Source organism: Microcebus murinus, chromosome 10 (genome assembly GCF_040939455.1).
Source record: "Microcebus murinus isolate Inina chromosome 10, M.murinus_Inina_mat1.0, whole genome shotgun sequence".
Taxonomy (NCBI): Eukaryota; Metazoa; Chordata; class Mammalia; order Primates; family Cheirogaleidae; genus Microcebus; species Microcebus murinus.
This window is the reverse complement of record NC_134113.1, coordinates 61,671,820-61,691,794: the sequence shown is the minus strand read 5'-3', so window position 1 is coordinate 61,691,794 and position 19,975 is coordinate 61,671,820. Positions and strand designations below refer to the sequence as shown.

The 19,975-nt window shown below is 54.8% G+C and overlaps 1 protein-coding gene across 1 annotated transcript in view; it reads right to left on the bottom strand.

The window, feature by feature from the left end:
* Positions 1-19,266, bottom strand: part of LRP1 (LDL receptor related protein 1) — a 79,087-nt gene extending 59,821 nt beyond the window's left edge. Inside the window, exons 1-6 of the mRNA XM_012777033.3 lie at positions 18,703-19,266; positions 10,486-10,608; positions 7,962-8,099; positions 4,809-4,928; positions 3,527-3,655; positions 3,145-3,408 (exon numbers count right to left, since the gene is read on the bottom strand). Coding sequence (XP_012632487.2) covers positions 3,145-3,408; positions 3,527-3,655; positions 4,809-4,928; positions 7,962-8,099; positions 10,486-10,608; positions 18,703-18,772 — 844 coding nt within the window. The 5' untranslated portion in view covers positions 18,773-19,266. The remainder of the gene's footprint in view (positions 1-3,144; positions 3,409-3,526; positions 3,656-4,808; positions 4,929-7,961; positions 8,100-10,485; positions 10,609-18,702) is intronic.
* Between the last annotated feature and the right edge of the window lie 709 nt (positions 19,267-19,975).

The window sequence follows — 19,975 nt, the reverse complement described above, 5'->3', positions numbered from 1 at the left end:
CTCTATCTGCAACCTCAGAACCTCCCCTTACCATCACACACACCTTCCCGGGGCCCCTCCTGCAGTCTGCCTCATTCTTTCTGCAGCGGAAACATCCTCAGAGCTGAGGGGAATACAGGTCAGAGGCACTTGGCTAGGGAGGCGCAGAGCTGGGCTGGGCTGGGCTGGGGTTGCTGGGCTCGACCACTAGCCCTGCCCAGGGGCAGCCCTGTAGGGGCAGGATGGGGCTGGAGTTCCCTGAGAGGGTGGTCACAGATCGGGTAGGGTGGGCAGGCCAGGTCCTGGTTCTGGTTCTGGGACTACCAGTCCTGTTGACACCTCTAAGCCTCAGTTTCCAGAACTTTCATCTGTTGTGTATCACTTTCAAAATGCTTGCTATGTTTATGTATAGCTGGTGCTATTATTTTCTTACTAGTTCTTTAAATCAATTTTCTTTTCTTTTCTGTATTCTAAACAATTTATGAAATCATAGATTTGATATGCTAGCTGTAGGAGTTTCCTAATGAGTATCAAATAAAAACATAATTATAACAACAAAAAAAAAAGTGTGCCCATGTAACACCTAAAAATCAAGGCATCACCGCTGTGGGAAAGGCAGTACTGAAAGCCTGGGGGCTGCTCTCGGTGCCTGCTAAAGGTCTTCCCTTCTCTTCCGGCTCTCACAACCCAGGTTCCAGTCACAGAATGGGAGCCTCCCAGTCCCCCGGGTGGGCTGGCGGCAGAGGAGAGGATGGGCTCCAGGTGCCATCCCAGGTGGACAGGGCAGAGAGGACCCACCCCAACCCAGGCTGAGGGAAGACACTGGGGCCAGGGCAGCAAGGGTCAGCAGTGCAGGCACACACCCCGCGTGGCTTTGGAGGCCTCTGGGGCTCTTAGGACTCAGAGCAGATCTGGCTCACATGTCCCAGGAACCATGTGAACCAGGCTCACTTCCTGGCCTCCTTCCTTCTTTCTATTCTATTTCTGTTTCCAGAGTTTTCTCTGGGGCAGGCTCCCCGTTCTCCCCATACCTCTCAATTGTCAGACTCCTCCCTCTGTGTCCGCCCCTCCTGCATGGGGCTGAGCACCCGGGGTCCAACAGAGGTCACAGTCACAGCAAAGAATGGGATGATTGCAGGGAGGCCTGCCCCAGGGGCAGAGAGAAAGCAGGAGAAAGCAGCATCCTTTCTTCTTCATCCTCCTTGGGGAGCTAATTACAGGCCAGCAGGCACTGCCAGGTGAGTGCCTGGGACTGGCCACCCCGCACTCCACAGCAGGCCAGCCAGCCTCTCCTGGGGAGAGGAATGACCTGGGGATGGGGGAGGGTACTAGCAGAAAGACACTTTAGACATCCTCAGCTCAGGGCCCATAATTAGTTTGTGGGATGAGAGCAAAACAACCGTCCTCAGGGTGACAGCCAGACATTCAGGCGGCAGGGGTGTGGGGTGGGGGAGGGAAGAGAGGAAGGGACAGAAGCTAGGGCAAGAGGAACCTACTCATTTACCCCACAAGCATTTCCCCCCAGAACCTTGGACTCTTCCAGCCTCTTGGACTCTGCCCCAAAGGGGCCCAAAGAGTGGAGCAGACTGGGAGGCAAGACTATTTGCCAAGGGAGGGGTACCTGCCTTCGGTTATTTCCTGCTCCTGGGGAGGAAGTCAGATAAGGGGACCAGGCCAGAGCAGAAGCTGAGAAGGTTCCCACCAGGGTACCCTATAGCCACCTACCTACAAGCCCACTGTCTAGCCCTGAGGCAGGGCTGGAGCTGTTTGCCCAGACAGGCCTGTCGGGTAGGGCAGAGGACCAGGAATGGGGGAGGGTGGCTGTATCATAGGATCTTGCCTCAATCCCACCCTGCTGGCCCTGGGGTTCCCTGAGCAGCCCCACTCCTCAATAGCTCAGCCAACCAGGCCTGGCAGCCTCCAGCCCAGCACCCCAAGGAGGAACACATCTGATCACAGGTGAGCCTGAGACACCATCGGGCATGCTCTGGAAGAGCCAGAGGCAGAGATGTGGCCCATATGATGAGGCTGCAGAGAGTGAGGGCTCTCAGGGCAAGCCCTACTCCCCACCATTCCCGAGGACCACTTTCCCTTTCCCAGAATGTAACCTCCTGGGATCCGTTTTCTGTGGGGATCACAGGGACTGAAGAAAGCAATTTGAAAATCTTCTAGAGGGGCCCAAGGTTTGCAATCTGAAACCTCAAATGCATGCTGCCCTTTACAAGTTCAAACCCATTATGCAGATTAGGAAGCCAAGGCAGAGACGGGCAATTCTGGTTTATGCAAGGTCACAATTCTGGTTTATGCAAGGTCACGGATCAGGTTCTTCTCCCCCAGGGGGTCAGATCAACTACAGGCCAGATTCTTCTCCTAAGCCCTGTGGTGCATTTCGTGGAAATGTGATGATGCCAGACTTTAAAGCTGCTGTGGTTTTTGTTTGTTTGTGGAACCACATCTGAGCTGAGCAGGACTGTTCCAGGCAGTGGATCTACACCCAGCCATGCTCATGCCCCATCCTGTGACACCCCTTCTTCCACCTCCAGGAAAGTACAGCCTAGGGAGGGAGCCCACATGGGAACATCCAGGATATCCTAAAATGCTCATGTGACTCATGCTCCTCCCATAGTCTCAATCACTGCCACAAAGCCGCACAGAAATAGCCACGGGATCCCCCACCCACCCTGCAGTGGGGAGTCCACGCTGGCAATGCCCCCCGAGGGAAACAATGGAACCTGGGGACAGACCCAGCTCCTTCGCCCTCAGCCACAGCTTAACGGGGCTCCTCAGGTTCCAACTCCTTTCCCGGGTCCTGACTCCCACTGTGTGGGAAAGTCCCCTGTGGTCTAATCAACGCTGCTCTCTCAGAGGAGGGACAGTCCCTGGTCTCTGGGGATTGATCATTCGTTGCCCCTTTGTCCCTGGGCCAGAAATGCAGGAGCCATCCAGAGATGTGCTCAGAGAGAGGGGAGGAAGCTCTGCCCTGGCCCCAAACAGGCGTTGTCACGTCTAGGTCCCTACCTTGGCCTTAGTCGGGGCACCTTGACTAGTCTCCTGCCCCAGACAAGGGTCATCCTGGCTAACTCCCTGCCCCTGTTCCAAGCAAGGTCCCTCTGGCCCATCTCCCCTGCCCTCCCCTGCCCTCCGAGCGGGGAGCAGATGACTCACGGTGCAGACTGAGGGAGATGTTGATGGTGTGCTCATCCACGAAGCCCTTTAGGCCAGGAATGCGGGCACACTTGAGCTGCGTCTGGGCAGCACTGTCCCCAACGTGCACCCAGCACACGGTCTCGTTGGCGTAGCTAAAGTCCATGGCTGTGGTCTGCCGCGTGCTAGTAGGTGTGATGGTAGACACCTGGGCCCCACTCAGGTACGTAGCCAGGATGTTCTGGGAGTTGGCAATCAACAGCACAGGGAACCGGTCTACTGGCTCTGGGGATGGAGAGAGAAGAGTCAGCGCAGCTAGGGCTCTTGGACCTCTCAGGCCACCACCCAGCAGGGAACAGCGCTGAGGGCACCTCACACTGTGGCCACAGGCGACCCCACCCACCGTTCTTGGCCTTGCAGGAGCGGTTGTCTGGCTGCAGCAGGTATCCTTCGACGCAGCCGCACGTGAAGGAGCCGTCTGTGTTGGTGCATAGCTGGCTGCAGGTGCCGTACACTGAGCACTCGTCAAAGTCTGCCAAGAAAAGGGCAAGAGTGTGGCAATTTCCAGGGTGACAAGGGCAGGGAAGCAGGTGTCCTTCAGATACCACCAGTGTGTCCATCCTTATAACTACTTTGAAGGACTGTTTGGCAGAATCTATTACAGCATGAAATGTGCAAAGTTTATCACCCAGGAAGTCCAGTCTTGGAATCTACTCTAGAGAAAGACACATGTACATGTTACTCGTTCATTCAGAAAGATGTCCTGAGTACCTACTATGTGCCAGGTGCTGGGGAAATACAAGTGAATTTTAAACTAGACCCCCATTGCCGTCCTCATGAAACTTGAAATATTCTGATAAAAATGAAATATTTGTAATTATAATAATAAATGAGACAAAAAGGTAAAGTGTATGTTAGAGGTGCCTGTGCAAAGGAAAGAAAAGGGATGGAGATTGCTGGTGGGGTGGGGTGTGATTTTAGAGGGGTCAGGGATGGCTTCACCAAGAAGATGGCATTTGTGCAAAGACCCAAGGGAGGCAAATTTAAAACAGGAAAGTTTGCATTGCTTGTAGCAGTGAAAAATTGGGAACATCTTACTCATCAATAGAGAGATGGCCAAGTAAACTGTGGTAATAGTCTCACATCACAGTGGTTTTTAAAAGAATGATGTAGATCTCTACATATTAACACAGAAAAAGGTCTCTGGAACATACTGATGAGTGAAAACTGCTGACAATGAGGCAGTCTGTGCGATATCATTTATGCAAAAAGAGCACGCACACATAAGCAATACTTCCGATTAGATTTTTCCATGAGTACACGTACACAAATGCACAAAAGAAGGGCCTGGAAAGAGAGATAGCAAACTGATAATAGAGCTGACCTCTAGAGAGAAGTGACAGGAACCAGAATTGAGGGGGATTTGCCAAAAGGGACTTTGGTTTTACCTGTAATGCTTTAATTTTTTATAAGAAAATTCATAGATGACCTATAATTTTAAGATGAATCTTAAAAAGTCTGGTGGAAGCAAATGGTTAGGGTGCACATTCAGACCCTGGAGTGGTAGCCCTCCCTCTCTTGCACCTTCCTTCTTTCTCCTACCCTAGCCAGGACCCCTGCCCCTGCCCACCCTACCTGGCCCCCAGCACACACACCTATGCACATAAGCGCATGCACTCACGCACCTTTGCAGGTCTTGCCATCTGCCTGCAGCTGAAAGCTGTTGTTGCAGTAGCAGGTGGGCCCGTCGAGTGTGGGGACACAATGGTGCTGGCAGCCCAGTCGAGAGCAGTTGCTTCGGAGCTCTGTGCGGGGGCAGGAGAGACACACATTCAGACCTGGCAGACCACTTTCTCCCAATTCCAGGCAACCTTCAGAAACCACTTCTAAGGGCTGCAGGGTCAACAATAGAGGGGGGCTGGGCATGGTGGCTCATGCCTGTAATCCTAGCACTCTGGGAGGCCGAGGTGGGTGGATTGCTCAAGGTCAGGAGTTCAAAACCAGCCTGAGCAAGAGCGAGACCCTGTCTCTACTAGAAATAGAAATTAATTGGCCAACTAATATATACATATAGAAAAAATTAACCGGGTATGGTGGCGCATGCCTGTAGTCCCAGCTACTTGGGAGGCTGACGCAGGAGGATTGCTTGAGCCCAGGAGTTTGAGGTTGCTGTGAGCTAGGCTGATGCCACAGCACTCACTCTAGCCTGGGCAACAAAGTGAGACTGTCTCAAAAAAAAAAAAAAAAAGATTAGCCAGCATGGTGGTGCATGCCTGTAATCCCAGCTACTCGGGGAGGCTGAGGTAGTAGGATTGCTTGAGCCCAGGAGACTGAGGTTGCTGTGAGCGAGGCTAATGCCACGGCACTCACTCTAGCCTGGGCAACAAAGTGAGACTCTGTCTCAAAAACAAAAACAAAAAAAACCAATGGAAGGGGCCTTAGGAAGCACCCTTCCATCTTCATATAAATATAAAATCTTATATTTTGTAAGAGAAGAAACTCAGGCCCAGAGAGGATGTAAGACAAGCCCAAGGACACATAGCCAATTATGGCTTAGAACTCATGTCTCCCTGCTCTGGCTGCTCTAGACCACCTCTGTCCCCATGGGGAGGGGTTCTGGTACTTTGTCACGGTCAACAGGAAGCGGGGACAGTGAGTCTTATCCTTTCATATGCCTCTGGTTTGCACTGCCTGTGGATTACAATGTTGGCTTCGGCTGAGGGGTAAGAGTGGGCATGGAATCGAGTCTGTCTCGGCAGGATCCCAGCCCTGGCCTGGAAGCACCCCTCCAACCCGTCCCTGGAGCCTTAGAGGGTGAGGACAGCAGGCCCAAGGTCCAGGTGGAGGACAGGGAGGAGGAGCAAAACTGTTTCCCTCAGGACCCTTTTCTAATCTTTCTCCTGCCACTGACCCACTTCCACAGGGGAGACAGAAGGGAATGGGACAGGAGGGGGGAGAGGTGGGAGAGCAGTTGCCCCCCCAGACCAGCGACCCAGTTAATGGCCTTGCGTGGGGCCAGGCGGCCTGGCCACAAAGACCCCTTTGTCCAGCTGCCTCGCACCCCCGCTCCCCCTACGCCCCCCCCCTTAGGAGAGAGCCACCGAGATGCTAAGACGTTTAGAGGCGCTAAGCCTGCCAGGAAGAGCTGGGATGGGGGGCCAGGCCCTAGCTATTCTTTCTCCTCCCCACTTCCACCCGGGAGCCCATCTGTGCTGCCTGTCCAGCCTTCCCCCATAAAGGGGGACAACATCGTTTGCTCTGGAAAACCTAGAAAAGAGCTTCTCTTCTGGATACAGTGTGGGGGATGAGGAGGCCCCACTTCTGTAATATCACAGATGGAAGTTCAAGTCCTAGGTTTTGAGGTTCTGTGTTGTTTAGGAAACTGAAAAGGTGTTCAAAAGGAAGTAAACTTGGACATGTACCATCTCATAAGAAGGAGGGCGATTGGTAATTGAAGTCAGTCCCCAAGCCTCCATCCCAGGAGCTTCAGGCAAAAACATGCAAAATCAGCCAAAGCAAAGGAGAAAAACCTTCCACAAACTCCCTTGCTCCATACTCCCTGCCCCAAGTGAACAGGATCCAGACATGTCTCCTCCTACAGGCAGATGTTTTCTGACATGCATGTGGCACAGGACACATCCCAACCCCACCAAGTCGGTCCATCCTCCAGGGCCTTGCTCAGGGCCCCTCACAGCCAGCCTCGTGCTCCAGGCCCAGGACCCGAGGACAGCAGAGGGCGGGAAGTCACTACTCCCTGACATGCAGGCCTGAGGCTGTCACCCCCCACATCATAAACTCCTCCCCAGTTGCTCAGTGGCCCAGACTCTCTGCAGCCCGCAAGGACCTTCAGGGGAAAGACTGCAGAGCTGATGACCTGAGCCACAGACGGGAAGAATCTGACTTATGCTTATGTTCCCTCCTCAGCCTGTATGGCTTTCCCATCAACCTCCTTGGATTGTACAGAACATCAGAGAAGGAGAGCCCAAAGCAGCTTCAGGGTCCCTCAGAGATCTGCAGCTCCTGGGGGTGCCTTCCAGGGCACCGGGTCGGGGGGGTGGCAGGCGCACTAAACTCTAGATCCCTAAGTCCAGCTTTAATCACCGCATCTCTGCTCCTCTCTGTGTTCTCACTCGGGTTTCACATAGGAAACCTTTCGAAGAAAGGACCACACTATTAAAAAACAGAAACACTGGCCAGGCGCGGTGGGTCACGCCTGTAATCCTAGCACTCTGGGAGGCCGAGGCGGGCAGATTGCTCGAAGTCAGGAGTTCGAAACCAGCCTGAGCAAGAGCAAGACCCCGTCTCTACTATAAATAGAAAGAAATTAATTGGCCAACTAATATATATAGAAAAAATTAGCCGGGCGTGGTGGCACATGCCTGTAGTCCCAGCTACTTGGGAGGCTGAGGCAGGAGGTTGCCTGAGCCCAACAGTTTGAGGTTGCTGTGAGCTAGACTGACGCCACGGCACTCGCTCTAGCCTGGGCAACAAAGTGAGACTCTGTCTCAAAAAAAAAAACAAAAAACAAAAAAACAGAAACACTGATCTCTCATTTTACAGATGAGAAACTGGGGCCTGGAGAGAGGTAGCGACTTGTCCAAGCACACACAGCCAGAGGGAAGTGCCTGGGCTAGGGCAGTCTGGCCAGCCTTCAAGCCCAAGGGGCCCACCAGTTTCCTCTACTGTCTGATGGAAAAATAGGCAGGGGACCAGGACAGGCCTCATCCCCACTGAAGGTGTAAGGCCAGTCCTGGGATGGCAGGCCTCCAATTCCACCAGGTGCCCACTGAGAGCACACGGCATGCGCCTGGGACCAGAGAGCACAGAAGAGTCCTTACCTCGGCAGTGGGGACCCTCATCTGAGCCATCCATGCAGTCCTGGACCCCGTTGCAGAGGCGGGACATGGGAACACACAGCTCGGTGCCCAGGCAGTTGTGCTCATTCGGCTGGCATCGCTGGGCCTTACTCTGTGGACCTGGGGGTAGACAGAAGGGCGGCATGACCTAGCTGGCTCCGGGGCTGTCTGGCCAGCTGTTCACTGGGAGTTGGGGATGGGGGTAAACTTGGAAGGGTTTCAGACACCTGTGTTTTTTAAATCTTGGGAAGCCTCAGAGGCTGGGTAGACTCTTCCACCTAGAGCTCGTCTACACCCTTCCCAACAGTAGCCACACATCTGGAAGCAACTAGGTGGAGGTGGAAACTAGGCCTTCAGTAAAAAGTCCATACCCTGAATGGCCCACGCCTATGGACACCACTGTCTCAACGTTCTGTGCTCAGGACACTGACTGCGGTCAGAGGCGAAAGGTTTTGAGGAGCTGAGGGAAGGAGAGTCCAAGGCAGAGAAGCTCAAATGACAAAGGACATCTCCTTCCCACAGCTCCCCAGGTCACAGAGCCTGGGGCCAAGAGCAGTTTCAAATCTTCCAGAAATGCACTGTGCAACACATAGCACCCTCCACATGTGGCTGTTGGGCACTTGAAATGTGGCTAAACTGTTAAGTATAAAATACACACTGGGTTGAAGACTTAATGCCAAAAAATATGTAAAATATCTCTAATAATTTTATGTGAATAATATACTCTACTAAAATGATAGTATTTTGGATATATTGGATAAAATATTTAAATTAGTTTCCCCTGTTTCTTTTCACCTTTTGAAATGTGGCTACTATAAAGTTTCAAAGTTGCATATGTGGCTTGCAGTATACTTCTACTGGACAGCACTATTCTAGACTTCCAACCTCAGAGCAACTAGCCTGATGGAAGGATTTGGGAAGGGTCAAAGGTTGTGGCCAACTACTGTACTTCCTCTGTTGCCCAAGAGGATGGATAAGACAGACAGGCCACTGCCTGTTGGCCTTAAGGCTGGACAGTATGTGTGAGCGAGCGTGTCCACACGCTGGAGCACTCATCCGTGTGTGCCCGAGCAGGAGTCCACACGCACAGTGAGGGAGCAGGTGTCTCTAATGGCATGCAGTGAGGGTGTATTTGCGTGTCTCCATGTGTGCCGGTGCTTCTGTCCTCAGCATGAGTTTCCATGTCCTTTTGGGAGTGAGTCCGGGTGGTTTGTGTGTGTGCATGTGCATGTGCGTGTGCCTGTTTCTATGTCAGTGTGTGTGTCTGGGGGCATCTGTCTGAGTGTAGGTTGTGTTTCTGCATCCATGTCTGAGCGTGTTGACTCTGCATTGCTGTGAGAACATGTCTGTGCCCTTATCTGGGTGGAGGTGGGTGCATCAGTGCCCAGGGGCTGTGTGTGACTACTATGGGCCCAGCACTGTGTACGAGTGGGAACAGCGTGGGGATGTGTATAAGGTGAGGTTTATTAATGGAAGAATGAACAAAAAGAGCCAGATCTGGCCTTTCTGCATGGCTTTCTTTACTCCTAACACCCAAGCATCAAGGTCAGAAACGTGGCAGGTGAAGGTGGCGTGAGAAGAGACTCCAGGCTGAACCACCCGCACCACAGATACTCTCGCTGAGTATCCCCGGCCCCTGTGCCTCCAGGGCAGGGAGTCGGGGTGAAGCAAAGAGAGTAGTGGCTCTCTTTCCAGCCCTAAAATTACTCCTGATAATTATGGGTGGGAGGATGAGGAGAGGACACGGATGGGACTTTAGTAGGATACAGCCCAGGGGAGAGAACAGAGACAGACCTAGAAATTCAGGGTCACCTAGACCCTGGCCCAGATTAGCCAAGCAGGGCAGAGGCTGAAGGTGGAGACTCCAGGACTCTGCCAGCTGCCCAGGACTCTGGGGTCCCGCCAGCAAGTCCTCTACCAGCACCCCCCCCCCTTGGCAGGGTGAAGGCTAGGCGGGACCTTTTTCCCAGTTTAAACAGCTGCCTCTGATTACACCACTTATTGGGGGCAGGGGAAGGCGGGGGTGGCGGGAAACGCACAGGGGTGGGGCTTCTGGGACAGGGGCTGAGCAAGAGCCGGTGGCCTTTGGCCTGGCAGCCTAGAGACGGAAGGTGACTCGGAGGGTGACTCGGCAAGACCTGGGGGCCTCTCGTCAATGTTCAGGGAAGCTCAGAGATGGGACGAAGAGGGAAGAGCTAGAAGGGAAGAAAGGCTGTGCCATCTTCTTGCAAAGTTGTTAGCCCAGTGAACCAGAGAGCACCATTTCTGACAGGCTAGCGGGTTAGTGGCTGAGGGAGAATCCGAGGTACCATTGCTAAGCACACCAGACACCACGCCGAGCACTTTGAAGAGGGGAAAGGACAGTTTGAGCTGTGTCATGGACAAATAAAATCACAGAGCAAGGTCCACACGAGGCTAGAGATCACCTGTCTTCCTCCCAAATGCCTGCCAAACGAAGAGGGCTAAGTCAAGGATCTGGGGACCGGGATCCAGGAAAGATACTCACAAATCTCGGGGGCCTCATCAGAGCCGTCGGGGCAGTCCCGCTCACCATCACACCGCCAGCCCTTCGAGATGCAGGTGATTTGGTCTCTGCAGGCAAACTGCTTGGGGCTGCAAGTCTTAGGGACTAGGAGCAAGGGAAGAAAAGGGGGGTGTAAGTGAAGGGTGGAGACCAACTCTGTGGACCTAAAACACCCCAGGACTCATCCTCCTTCCCCAGCACCAGTCCCCAGCTGGCCCAGACTCTGAGCCGGCGGGTGGCTTTGGGTTTCTCCTAGACATTGTGTATCTAGTGGTGGGAAGGGAGATCCAGGAGCACATTTTACTGCCTCCCACCCAAGCCCCCTAGGCTGCCTGTCCCTAGGAGCCAGGGTCAAAGCCCTTGCTGTTCTTGGCTACTCTGATCAGACACACATCCCCTGGCTTTGACCACTTACAGTGATGGTGAGGGGGGAGTCAGGCCTTTGACATGTTTCCTCTTTATCTTCCTCTCACTCCCACTAGAAGCCCATGGCCAGTCTTTTCTGACCTCTCTGCTTCCCTGCCTTCTGGAACCCTCCTGGTCCCTTGACCTATCACCCTATCTATCCCCAACCCCTAACCACCAGGCCCCCACGAAGCAGGAACCATGGGGGCACCCCCACCGCACACACAGCCTCGCACCTCGGTAAAGGTACACGAGGGCAAGGCCAGGCGGCCAAGCAGGAGTGGGCAGGGCAGAGAGCCCTGCTTCCACCTCCATTCTCTAAAGACACAGCCTGTCCTGCTGCTTAGGCCTGGGGCACGGGGATTTGCAGTACACATCCTGGGAGGTAAGAGCCACCTAAACACTGCTCAGGAAAAGAGACTCAGGGAGCAGAGGCAGGGGGGTGGCTGGGATGACCTCCAGGAGCTGGTTTCGGCCCAGCCAGCCTATGGAGTTACCATATCCAGGACCTCTCTGCCTCTCTCCCATCCTCTGACCTCATTCCCCAAGGAGGAAATAAGAATGCTAACAGCTAACTCTTACTATGGGCTGAGTATGCGCCGGGAACTGTGGTAAACCAGTTCTTTCCCAGTATTGTCTTAGTTAGTCCTCTCCGCGGTATGACAAAGTAGGGACGACTAACACCACCATTTCACAGATGGGGAAACGGGGCCAAGTGACTTGTCCGGGGTCCCACAGCTGACAAGCAAAACCAAGACTCAACAGGCTCAGCTGACTGCAGGCTCCGAACCAGTGCAGCCCACACCAGTCCTCCCATTCCCCCCAGAGGGACTCGGGGCTATTCTCCAACCCGTCGTCACGTCCTCCATGAGAAGGAAAGACGCCCGCCCCCAGCACCCCCACCCAGGGCTGGGTTCCCAGTCTCCAGGCCCTTCGTCGCCTTTTCCTCGGGCTGTGTCAACTCCATTTCTATTCTGCTGGCACACACTGAAGGCCAGCTCTGTGCCAGGCGCTGCACTAGGCACTGGGTGCCAAGGAAGGGTGAGATGGCCCCTTCGCCCCTCAGGAGCCACAGTCCCCTGAGAAGACAGTGTGCACAACCAACTCGAGCGCAGGGTAGAGATAGGGAATAAGGAAAAGGTGTCAGGCTCTGGGTGGGCAGGGGATCCAACGGGGCCCATGGAGATGTCCTCCCTCCTTAAACCCCATCTCTGGCAGAGGGGACTGCACTCAGGCCCCTGGCCAAAATGACCGAGTTCAGGAAACACATCAAGGATGGCCTAGCCAGGCCCCCCAGCCCCCCTCCCCTCCCTTCCACCCTGAGCCGGGAATAAAGGCCCCTTGAGGAGGTGGATAATGCTGAGTTCATTGCCCCACTGGGCCAGCTGTGAGGTCTTCCCGGGAAACACAGCCCGCCAGCCTAGTTAGCATGCCGGGGAATGTCCGCTTCCCCTGGCCAGCCGAGGCCAGCTGAGGGGGGTATAGGGGGGGTGGATTGGGACTCAGAGGCAGATGGCATGTTTGGAACCCAGAAACAGACCCCCATGCCACCCACTTCCTCCGTTCCCCACCTGGGCTGCGGTCCGTGCCCCTGCTCCTCCCTGGAGCAGAGCGCACAGTCAGGGCCTGAGGTCACCGGCTGGTCACTCTAACCTCCCCTCCATTCCACGTTCCAGCTACAGTCTCCCTCCTTTGGCCCTCTAAAACTAGTGTTTTAGTCCCCCCGCTGTCCCCCACCCCCATTTTTGGCCTGAACTCGACAGAGGAAACAGCAGCTGGCAAACTCCGAAAGCTGGAATGAGAGAGATTCACAAACCAGATGTGCTCTTGCAGAGGGAGGGGAGTGGGGGATGGGGGCGAGTGGAAGGACCAGGAGGGTGCGGGCCCCTGTCCCCCAGCAGCATCTCCTTAGGCCCAGAGCACGGGACTCAGAGGGGCACATCTCCCGCGGGCCAGGCAGCACAAGGATTGCGGAGAGATATGAGAAAGAACTTCCTTCCTGTCAGGATGGTGGAAAAGCCCTGGAATCTCGAGTGAGAAGGCTGAGGCCTGTCTTTGATTTCCTTCAAGGGGAGAGGGGAAGAAAGAAACAAATAACCTACTTTGGGGCAGTCTACATAGTCCATGGAAGCCTCACTCTGAGCTGGGGGCGGGGTAGGAAACTTATAATCTGCTTAGAGGCAAAGCCAACCCCGCTCTCCTCAGCTGAGCCTTCTGTATCTGCATCCAGCACCAGAAAACCCTCTTTTGTGGCCTGCAGTTTAGACGAGGGAACAACTCTGCCCTAAGTTCAGAAGCAACTAATAGCGTCCCCTGCCTCCCACCCCTCGTGAGAGCTGGGGCTCCCTAATGCTGTGAACCAACACTTTTTACCATGGTCACTGAGCGCAGCCACTGATCTGAAATGCTGTACATGTTAACTCAGAGGCTCACAACCCTGTGAGGTGGGTTCCGTTGCAGTCCCCATCTTACGGGTGAGGGAACTGAGGCACCGAGCAGTTACTAATGCAGCAGGTAGAGCCAGATTAAGAAGGGAAAACACAGGGAGGACTCTTTCCTTCTCTGTCATTGGCAGTGGGGAGAGGGATTGTAAGGAAGGGGTGGCCTCCAGAGCTCTCAGAGCGGAGGGGAGGGCTTGGGGGACATGGAGAGGGACAAGAATGGGACGGAGAGGGGTGTGATAGGAGGGAGAAGGAGGAGGAGAGAACTAGAGCGGGAGGAGAGGGAGTGAGGTTGCAGGAAGAACACCAGGACACAGGGGCCGTCTGTTCTCAGCTTTGCCTGAAGATGAATGTGACCGCCATGCTAACTTGGCCAACACCCTGCCCACACCCCCCAAACCCAGGCGTCCAGCCCAGCCCTGGCCCCCAGGGCCACCAAGCTGGAGCCAGGGCAGGAGGTGTAGGGTTGGGTGTGTGTCCAGACACAACACAGACCCCACTGCCTTGCCTGAGTCTTGGCTGTCATCCTCTTTCCCATTCTGGGACCTTGGGGGTGGTGTGGGGGAGGAGGGTGAGAATGTCTGGCCAGAGAAGAGAGGGCACAGGAAAGTCCGGGCCCTGAAAGAATCTTCTCTAGAGGAGGGGGACCCATCCTTCAATATCCCCGAGGAAGTGAGGGAGAAGAGCGCTGAGACGCAGACGGTGCTTCCTAAAGGACAAGGGGGCTTGGAGGCAGGAAAAGCATGAAAGAGACCCTTGGGGCCCTTTTCAAGAGTGGACACTCGGAGGGAGAGACAGGCTCCCCCTCTGAGATAGGTGGGGGCATGTTTTCTAAAAGGAGCCGCATGATATATCTAAGGGAAGGGGGGAAGCCCAGGGAGTAGGGGGCAGAGCCTACAAGAATCTGAACTTTCAAACATATGGGGGTGGGGCAGCAAAGGCCTCCCAGACCCAAACCGAGAGCTTTCCACTGAATTTTATGTATTTTGGGTGTTACCCGGTGGCTCCTTCCTGCAGCTCAGTGAGGCTCAGACACATTTTTGTCATTCCTGAGTCTGGGCCTCTGCTTTGCGGCCTGGACAGATGGACAGACGGGGTGGCTTGGATCACTAGGGGAGGGGAAGGGTCTCCCCTTCTACTCTGAGTCAATATTGACTCAGTGGGACATTAGCCTGACCTGTGACCTCCCCAACATCTTTTCCTTTCCCCAGAAATAAAATCCAGACCCCCAGAATGCCTCCAGAGGTCACCAGACCTTTATCAGCCCTCCCCACCTACTCCCCCCCCACCCTACGCACATGGCCTATGCTCACCAGAAGTACAAGCTCTAAGCCCTTGCCCCACTCCCTGCATCCTTCTCCAGTTCTCAGGCTCCTAGTCAGGAGGAAGTTCTGCCAGAAGTCTAACCTCCCTCCTTCCATCTGAAATATCTCCTTTCTCCCTCTTAACCCACAAAAGGTATCAAGTTCCTTTTTTCCAGAAACATTCTCTCCAAAACCCATTCCCAAAAGTAGTGGGGGAGAAGAAGAAATTGGAACTTAGAGAAAAGTGGAGGAGAACTTTCACTGCCCAACTGGACACTGCGGGTCTGGTGGGGAGGGGAAGAATAACCAGAATGGGGAGATGGGGGCTCCGGAGCAAGCAGGAAAGCCCAGGGGACACCACGAGGCCTGGGTGGAGGTACATGGAGGCAGGCAGAGGAAAATAATATAAGTGGCAGAGATGGGGAGAGTCAAGGCAGAGAACACCACAAGGGATGGGCAATAAGAGAGACGAGAGACAGAGAGGTTCTGAAAGGCCAAGACAGCACACACCAGTTACAGACAGACAGACAGACAGGCAAGAAAGACAGGAAGGGGGTTCAGCCTAGACGTTGCCAAAATGATGACACAGTTGTCCTGGGATGAACCCAAAGAGTGACTACCCCACTGAGACTCAGAGTAGGGTGAGGGGTAGCGTACAACCGGCCCCAGCAGTGTCTGATCCAAGGGAGACCCAGAGTCAGGAGGGGTGAGAGGAAGGAAAACTGGAGCTCTTCAACCAGGAAAACCAAGGCCTGGGAGACCCTCTAGTCTCCCCCAGGGGAGCAAGAGGGACAACTGTGTCTCCTTCCACACCCCTCACCTCTTTCCCAGGGAGGTTTTATACTGGTGCCTGAGGCCACTGCACCGGAAACACTCCAGAGCCAACTGCTTCCTTCTCCAAACAATACAGGATCCTGCTAACCAGGCTGAAATCTGGGACAGAAGTGGAGGCCAGGTTCCCTGATGGCTTACACCGGCCACCACTAAGCCAGGGACCCTTGCACAGTCAGTCCCACTCAACTGCACGGCGATTCCCCAAGATCAGTGGGCCCTCCCCATCCAGAGCTGGAGGACCTAAAAGGTAGAGAGCCCAAGAGGTGGGAAGGACCCCAAGAGCAAAATACTTGGGGAGGGGGAGTAAACTCCTAGGCTTGGGGGTTCTGAGACTGCAGCAGGAGGAAAAGGAGTTAGACTTCAGTAAGGAAGGGCTTTCCAAAGGTAAGAAAGAGGTTTTGAAGAGTGGGGGCTTTGGACAGGATTTGACTCTGCCAGGGACCCGGCTGTCATCCTTTGGGAGGCCCAGTGATGGGGGAGTGGTTGAGGATAACAAAAATATGGAGAAATTTAAGGGAGAGGGAACAGGATTGGAAGAAAAGGAAGTCTCATGAAGCAGCCCGCAACATCAAAACATTCCTCCAATCCCAAAACAATTTTCCTATGCAACCTTGCTTTGAAAGATGAGGTAAGGAAAGATGTTTAAGGATCTGGGTCTGACCAGGAAGAAAGGGGTTTGGGACCTTCTTTCAGGGAGCCAGGAAGCTAACTCCCCAGCCTCATAACTCACTTCCACTGCCCACCTTTTCTAGTGACTGGTAATATACCATCTCAAGGGGGTGTGTAGAGATGGGGAGGAGGAGAGGGAGGAAGTCAACCTTCTTCCTGAGCTGTATCTGCCTGGGGGTACCCTTTCCACTACAAAATGTTCCTTAATCTCAGTAGGGTCCTCAATAATCCCTTCTTCTCCCCATTCTCCACCCCATCTTTTTTCCATCCTCCCCAGTGGCAAGTATACTGAATTTTGTCTACTAGCAGGGAGTGGAATTCTCCCCAAAGAGTGTGCCCTAGGGGGTAGTTTTAGGCATAGAAGAGAAGGCAGAAGAGGTGGGGAAGGCCCCTAGGACTGCTCCCATGGAGGGAAACCAGCAAGGCTGTGACAGCAGGAGGAAGGAAGGTTAGACTCTAAGTAAGACTATAAGCTGGGCCAGAAGGTTTCCTTCTCTGGAAAGCAAAGAAGAAAGTTCAGTGTCTATGGGTCTCAAAGTCAGAGGGAAGGGTAGGGACAAGGGAATCCCCTAGGCTGCCTCTGGAGAGAGTTGGACCTACATTTCTATGCAATGCACCCTTTCCCAACGCCCAGAGTGGGGTGGAACCAATTATTTATATTCCCATTCCCAAGGTAGGAATACTGGTATGTATTTGGGGACAGGTCATCTCCCTGGGGCTGTGGATGGAGTTCAGTCCTAGCTAGGGATGCAGAGGTGGACTGGGTGGAGATTTTAAGAAAGAGTAGGGAGATAGTCAAGGAGAACATGAACAGTCTCCCTCTTATAATCACCCCCCCCACCCACTTGGTGTGGCAAATAGAACCTCTTTAGGACCCAGGAGTGAGGCTACCTGGGGCCCACTCCTGAGTGGGCAGGTGGCCTTCTCTGCTTTTGTTCCTTCCTAACTCCAGCTACCCTCCTTCACAGGGCTCCTGATGGGTCTCTCAAATTTTTTTTCTAACCCTCCCAGAAGCAGCTGCATCCAAACCTCTCTGCCTCAGTTTCCCCTCTCACCTCACAGGACTGAGAACAAGAACATGCTAATGAAGGGAGCCATGGGCAGGGGTGGGCTGTGAGAGCTGACCTGGAGGATACTCAGGGCAGAGCTTCTTTCTTCCTCCTGGAAATTGGGGGAGAAGGAGCAGACAGACAGTCCCCAAGATGGCATGATTGAAGGCCAATAAATACAACTTTTTGTGGGCACAGCCGATTTCTAACGCTCTGACCCTCCTGCCCCAATTGAAGCAAGTTAGCTTAGGAGATATAATCTGGTTTCAAAGAAAAACTTTCCCAGTCCCAGCCCAGCAAGACTTAGAAGACAGAAGAGAGGGTGTACAATGGTACTGCGAACAATTTTGTCCTTGGATGAGAGGGCTAACATGACTGGAAGGGATGAGATCCCACCCTTTCTCAAATCAGGGCAGCAGCCCAGCCCAACCCTGTGACCCTAGCTTAAAGCTTGGGCAAGACTTGACCGAGTGACTCACAAGTAAGAGAAAAAATAGCTGACGGAAAAAGGGGAAAGGGGCACCCCATTTCCCCAAAAGAACACAGTTCCAGCCCCAGCCTAACTGCAGCATACAAAGTGTGTGCGTGTATGGGATGCATATGGGGGCAGGGAATAAACACATTTACTAAAGGAGTGTGGGGGCATAACCATAACCCCATCCAACCTCCAACTCTCCTTCCAATCCAAACTGTGATCCAGCCAGAAGTCAGGGAGAAAGCAGCCTCCCCCACCCTCCTACCCCAGCATTCCAAGCCATTCTCCAGTCCCCTTCCCCAACGATGACATCTGACGTTTGTTCATCTCAAAGCTCCCAGGAATTAAGAAGGAAAATTCAAAGTCACATAGCATGGCCAGCACCCCCTCCGCCCCCCAAATACAGCCCTGCCCAGGCTACTGACAGAGGCCCTGAGAGGGGGAAGAGCCCCACTTCAGAACCCAGGCCTCCACACCGGGGCCCAGGGCGATTCCACACCCAATCAGGGGGCCCTCCCTCTCCCCACCCACAGCCTTCCTGGCCTGCTTGCCCTACGCCCAGCGGGGTACCCCTGGCCCAGCTTTCCCTTCGCTTCAGAGGCCACGGCAAAAACCCTCCACCCCCACCCCCTTTTGCAGCCGTACATTGCAAATCCGGATTCCTTCACAATTCAGATGGGGGGGTGGTGGAGGATGTAGGGGAGGCAGAGGCCCTCCCCGAACAGAGATAGGAAGAGAAGGCCTCTGGATCCCAGAATCAGAAAAAGGGGGAGTCTTCTCTCTATCCAGGCCTCTTGCCTTTGTCTGGGCTGGGGGGACCCCCGGAAGCATCATTTGCCCAGGGCCCCCATCCTTCAAATCGGACCCCCATCCCCGCCCCCAGTCAGGCCGCTGCTGTGTCAGCTGGACTGGGATAACAAAAGGCACCCCCTCCCGCGTCTCCCTTCCCCATCCGTAAGCAGGAGTGGGGGCTGGGGAGGGGTGCCCCCAGGGGTCCAAGGGGGCGGCGGAATCTCACTCACCATCGATAGCAGCCGCGACCAGAGCTGAGAGCAGGGGCAGCAGCAGCAGCAGCAGTAGCGGGGTCCGCATGGTGTGGGCTGATGCAAGCAGAACCCCTTCCCCTCTGGTCCTGCTACTTCTTGCCTTCGCCCCCCCAATTGGGGGGTCCCCCTTTTTCCTCCTTTTCCCCTCCTCCTTTTCTATTCTTTCCTTTGGCAAAGCGCACCAGGGGCGTGGGTGAAGAGGTAGAGTTCCGAGCCCCTTGGGGAGGGCCTGCTGATGGGGGTGCACCCCTTACCCCCAAATCCAAACCCTTTACCCCCCACCCGCCTTACTCCTCGTTGCTCTCTCCTCCTCCCCGGGTGAAGCTCACAGCCCCATCTCGGAGCCGCCTCCGGCTGCAAAAATGCACAATTGAGAGGAGGCGGGGTGGGGGGTGGGGGGCGTGGACCGGGTTGGGGAGCCTGTGGAAGGGGCCTGATGGAGCTCTGGGGGCTCCCTTCCTTTCCGCCTCCTCAGTGCATGGGCCTGGAGCTCGCACCGCTGTTCCCCGGACTGAAGTGCCGCGGGGGGGCTGATCGGGGAGAGGGAGGGGACGACTAGAGGAGGGAGGGAGGGAAGGGGCGGGGAAAGAAAAAGGTGGGGGGGTAGAAAGAGCTACGCGGCAATCCAGTGAGTGCGCATGCGCTGATTTGGCGCGCTGCCCTGGGGAGGGGGAGTCGGAGCAGAGACAGTATTTGGAGTTCTGGGAAGCGGTCCGAGAGTGGAGGTCTCGGGAGACCGCTAGCCAGTTTGGGGCCTGGGGCGTCCTCTTCCCTGCTTTGGCCTTTCTCCTGCGCGCTCCAGAGAGCTGAGGGACTGAGGGTGGGATTGGGCAGTGGGCGAGGAGGGCTGAGCGGCTCCTCTTTGAAACTCTGTGTCATATACTAGGATTTCAGGCCCCCTCTGGGAGGTCCAGGACCTGGTGGCCCCGACCAAGGCCTGATTTCCTCGGAGAACCCTGACTATGCCTCCTCTTCCCCGGGTGGGGGCAGGGGTCGCCGCGAGTCTGCGGGGTAGGTACTGGGAAAGGCTGCGCTCAGATTTGGAGACTTTGTATGACCGGACCTGGATTGGGGCCTGCGGCGGAGGGGGGCGGGATGGGGGAGGGGCCGCGAGGGCCCGCCCCCACCTTGCTCCCGGGCTTGGAGTAAACAGGGACACCCGCGGGGACACGCTGCAGCTTGTCCGGCCGCCTAGGGCTGGAGGATGGAGCCCACCTTAGCACCCGCCCCACCTTGCCCGCCTGGCACT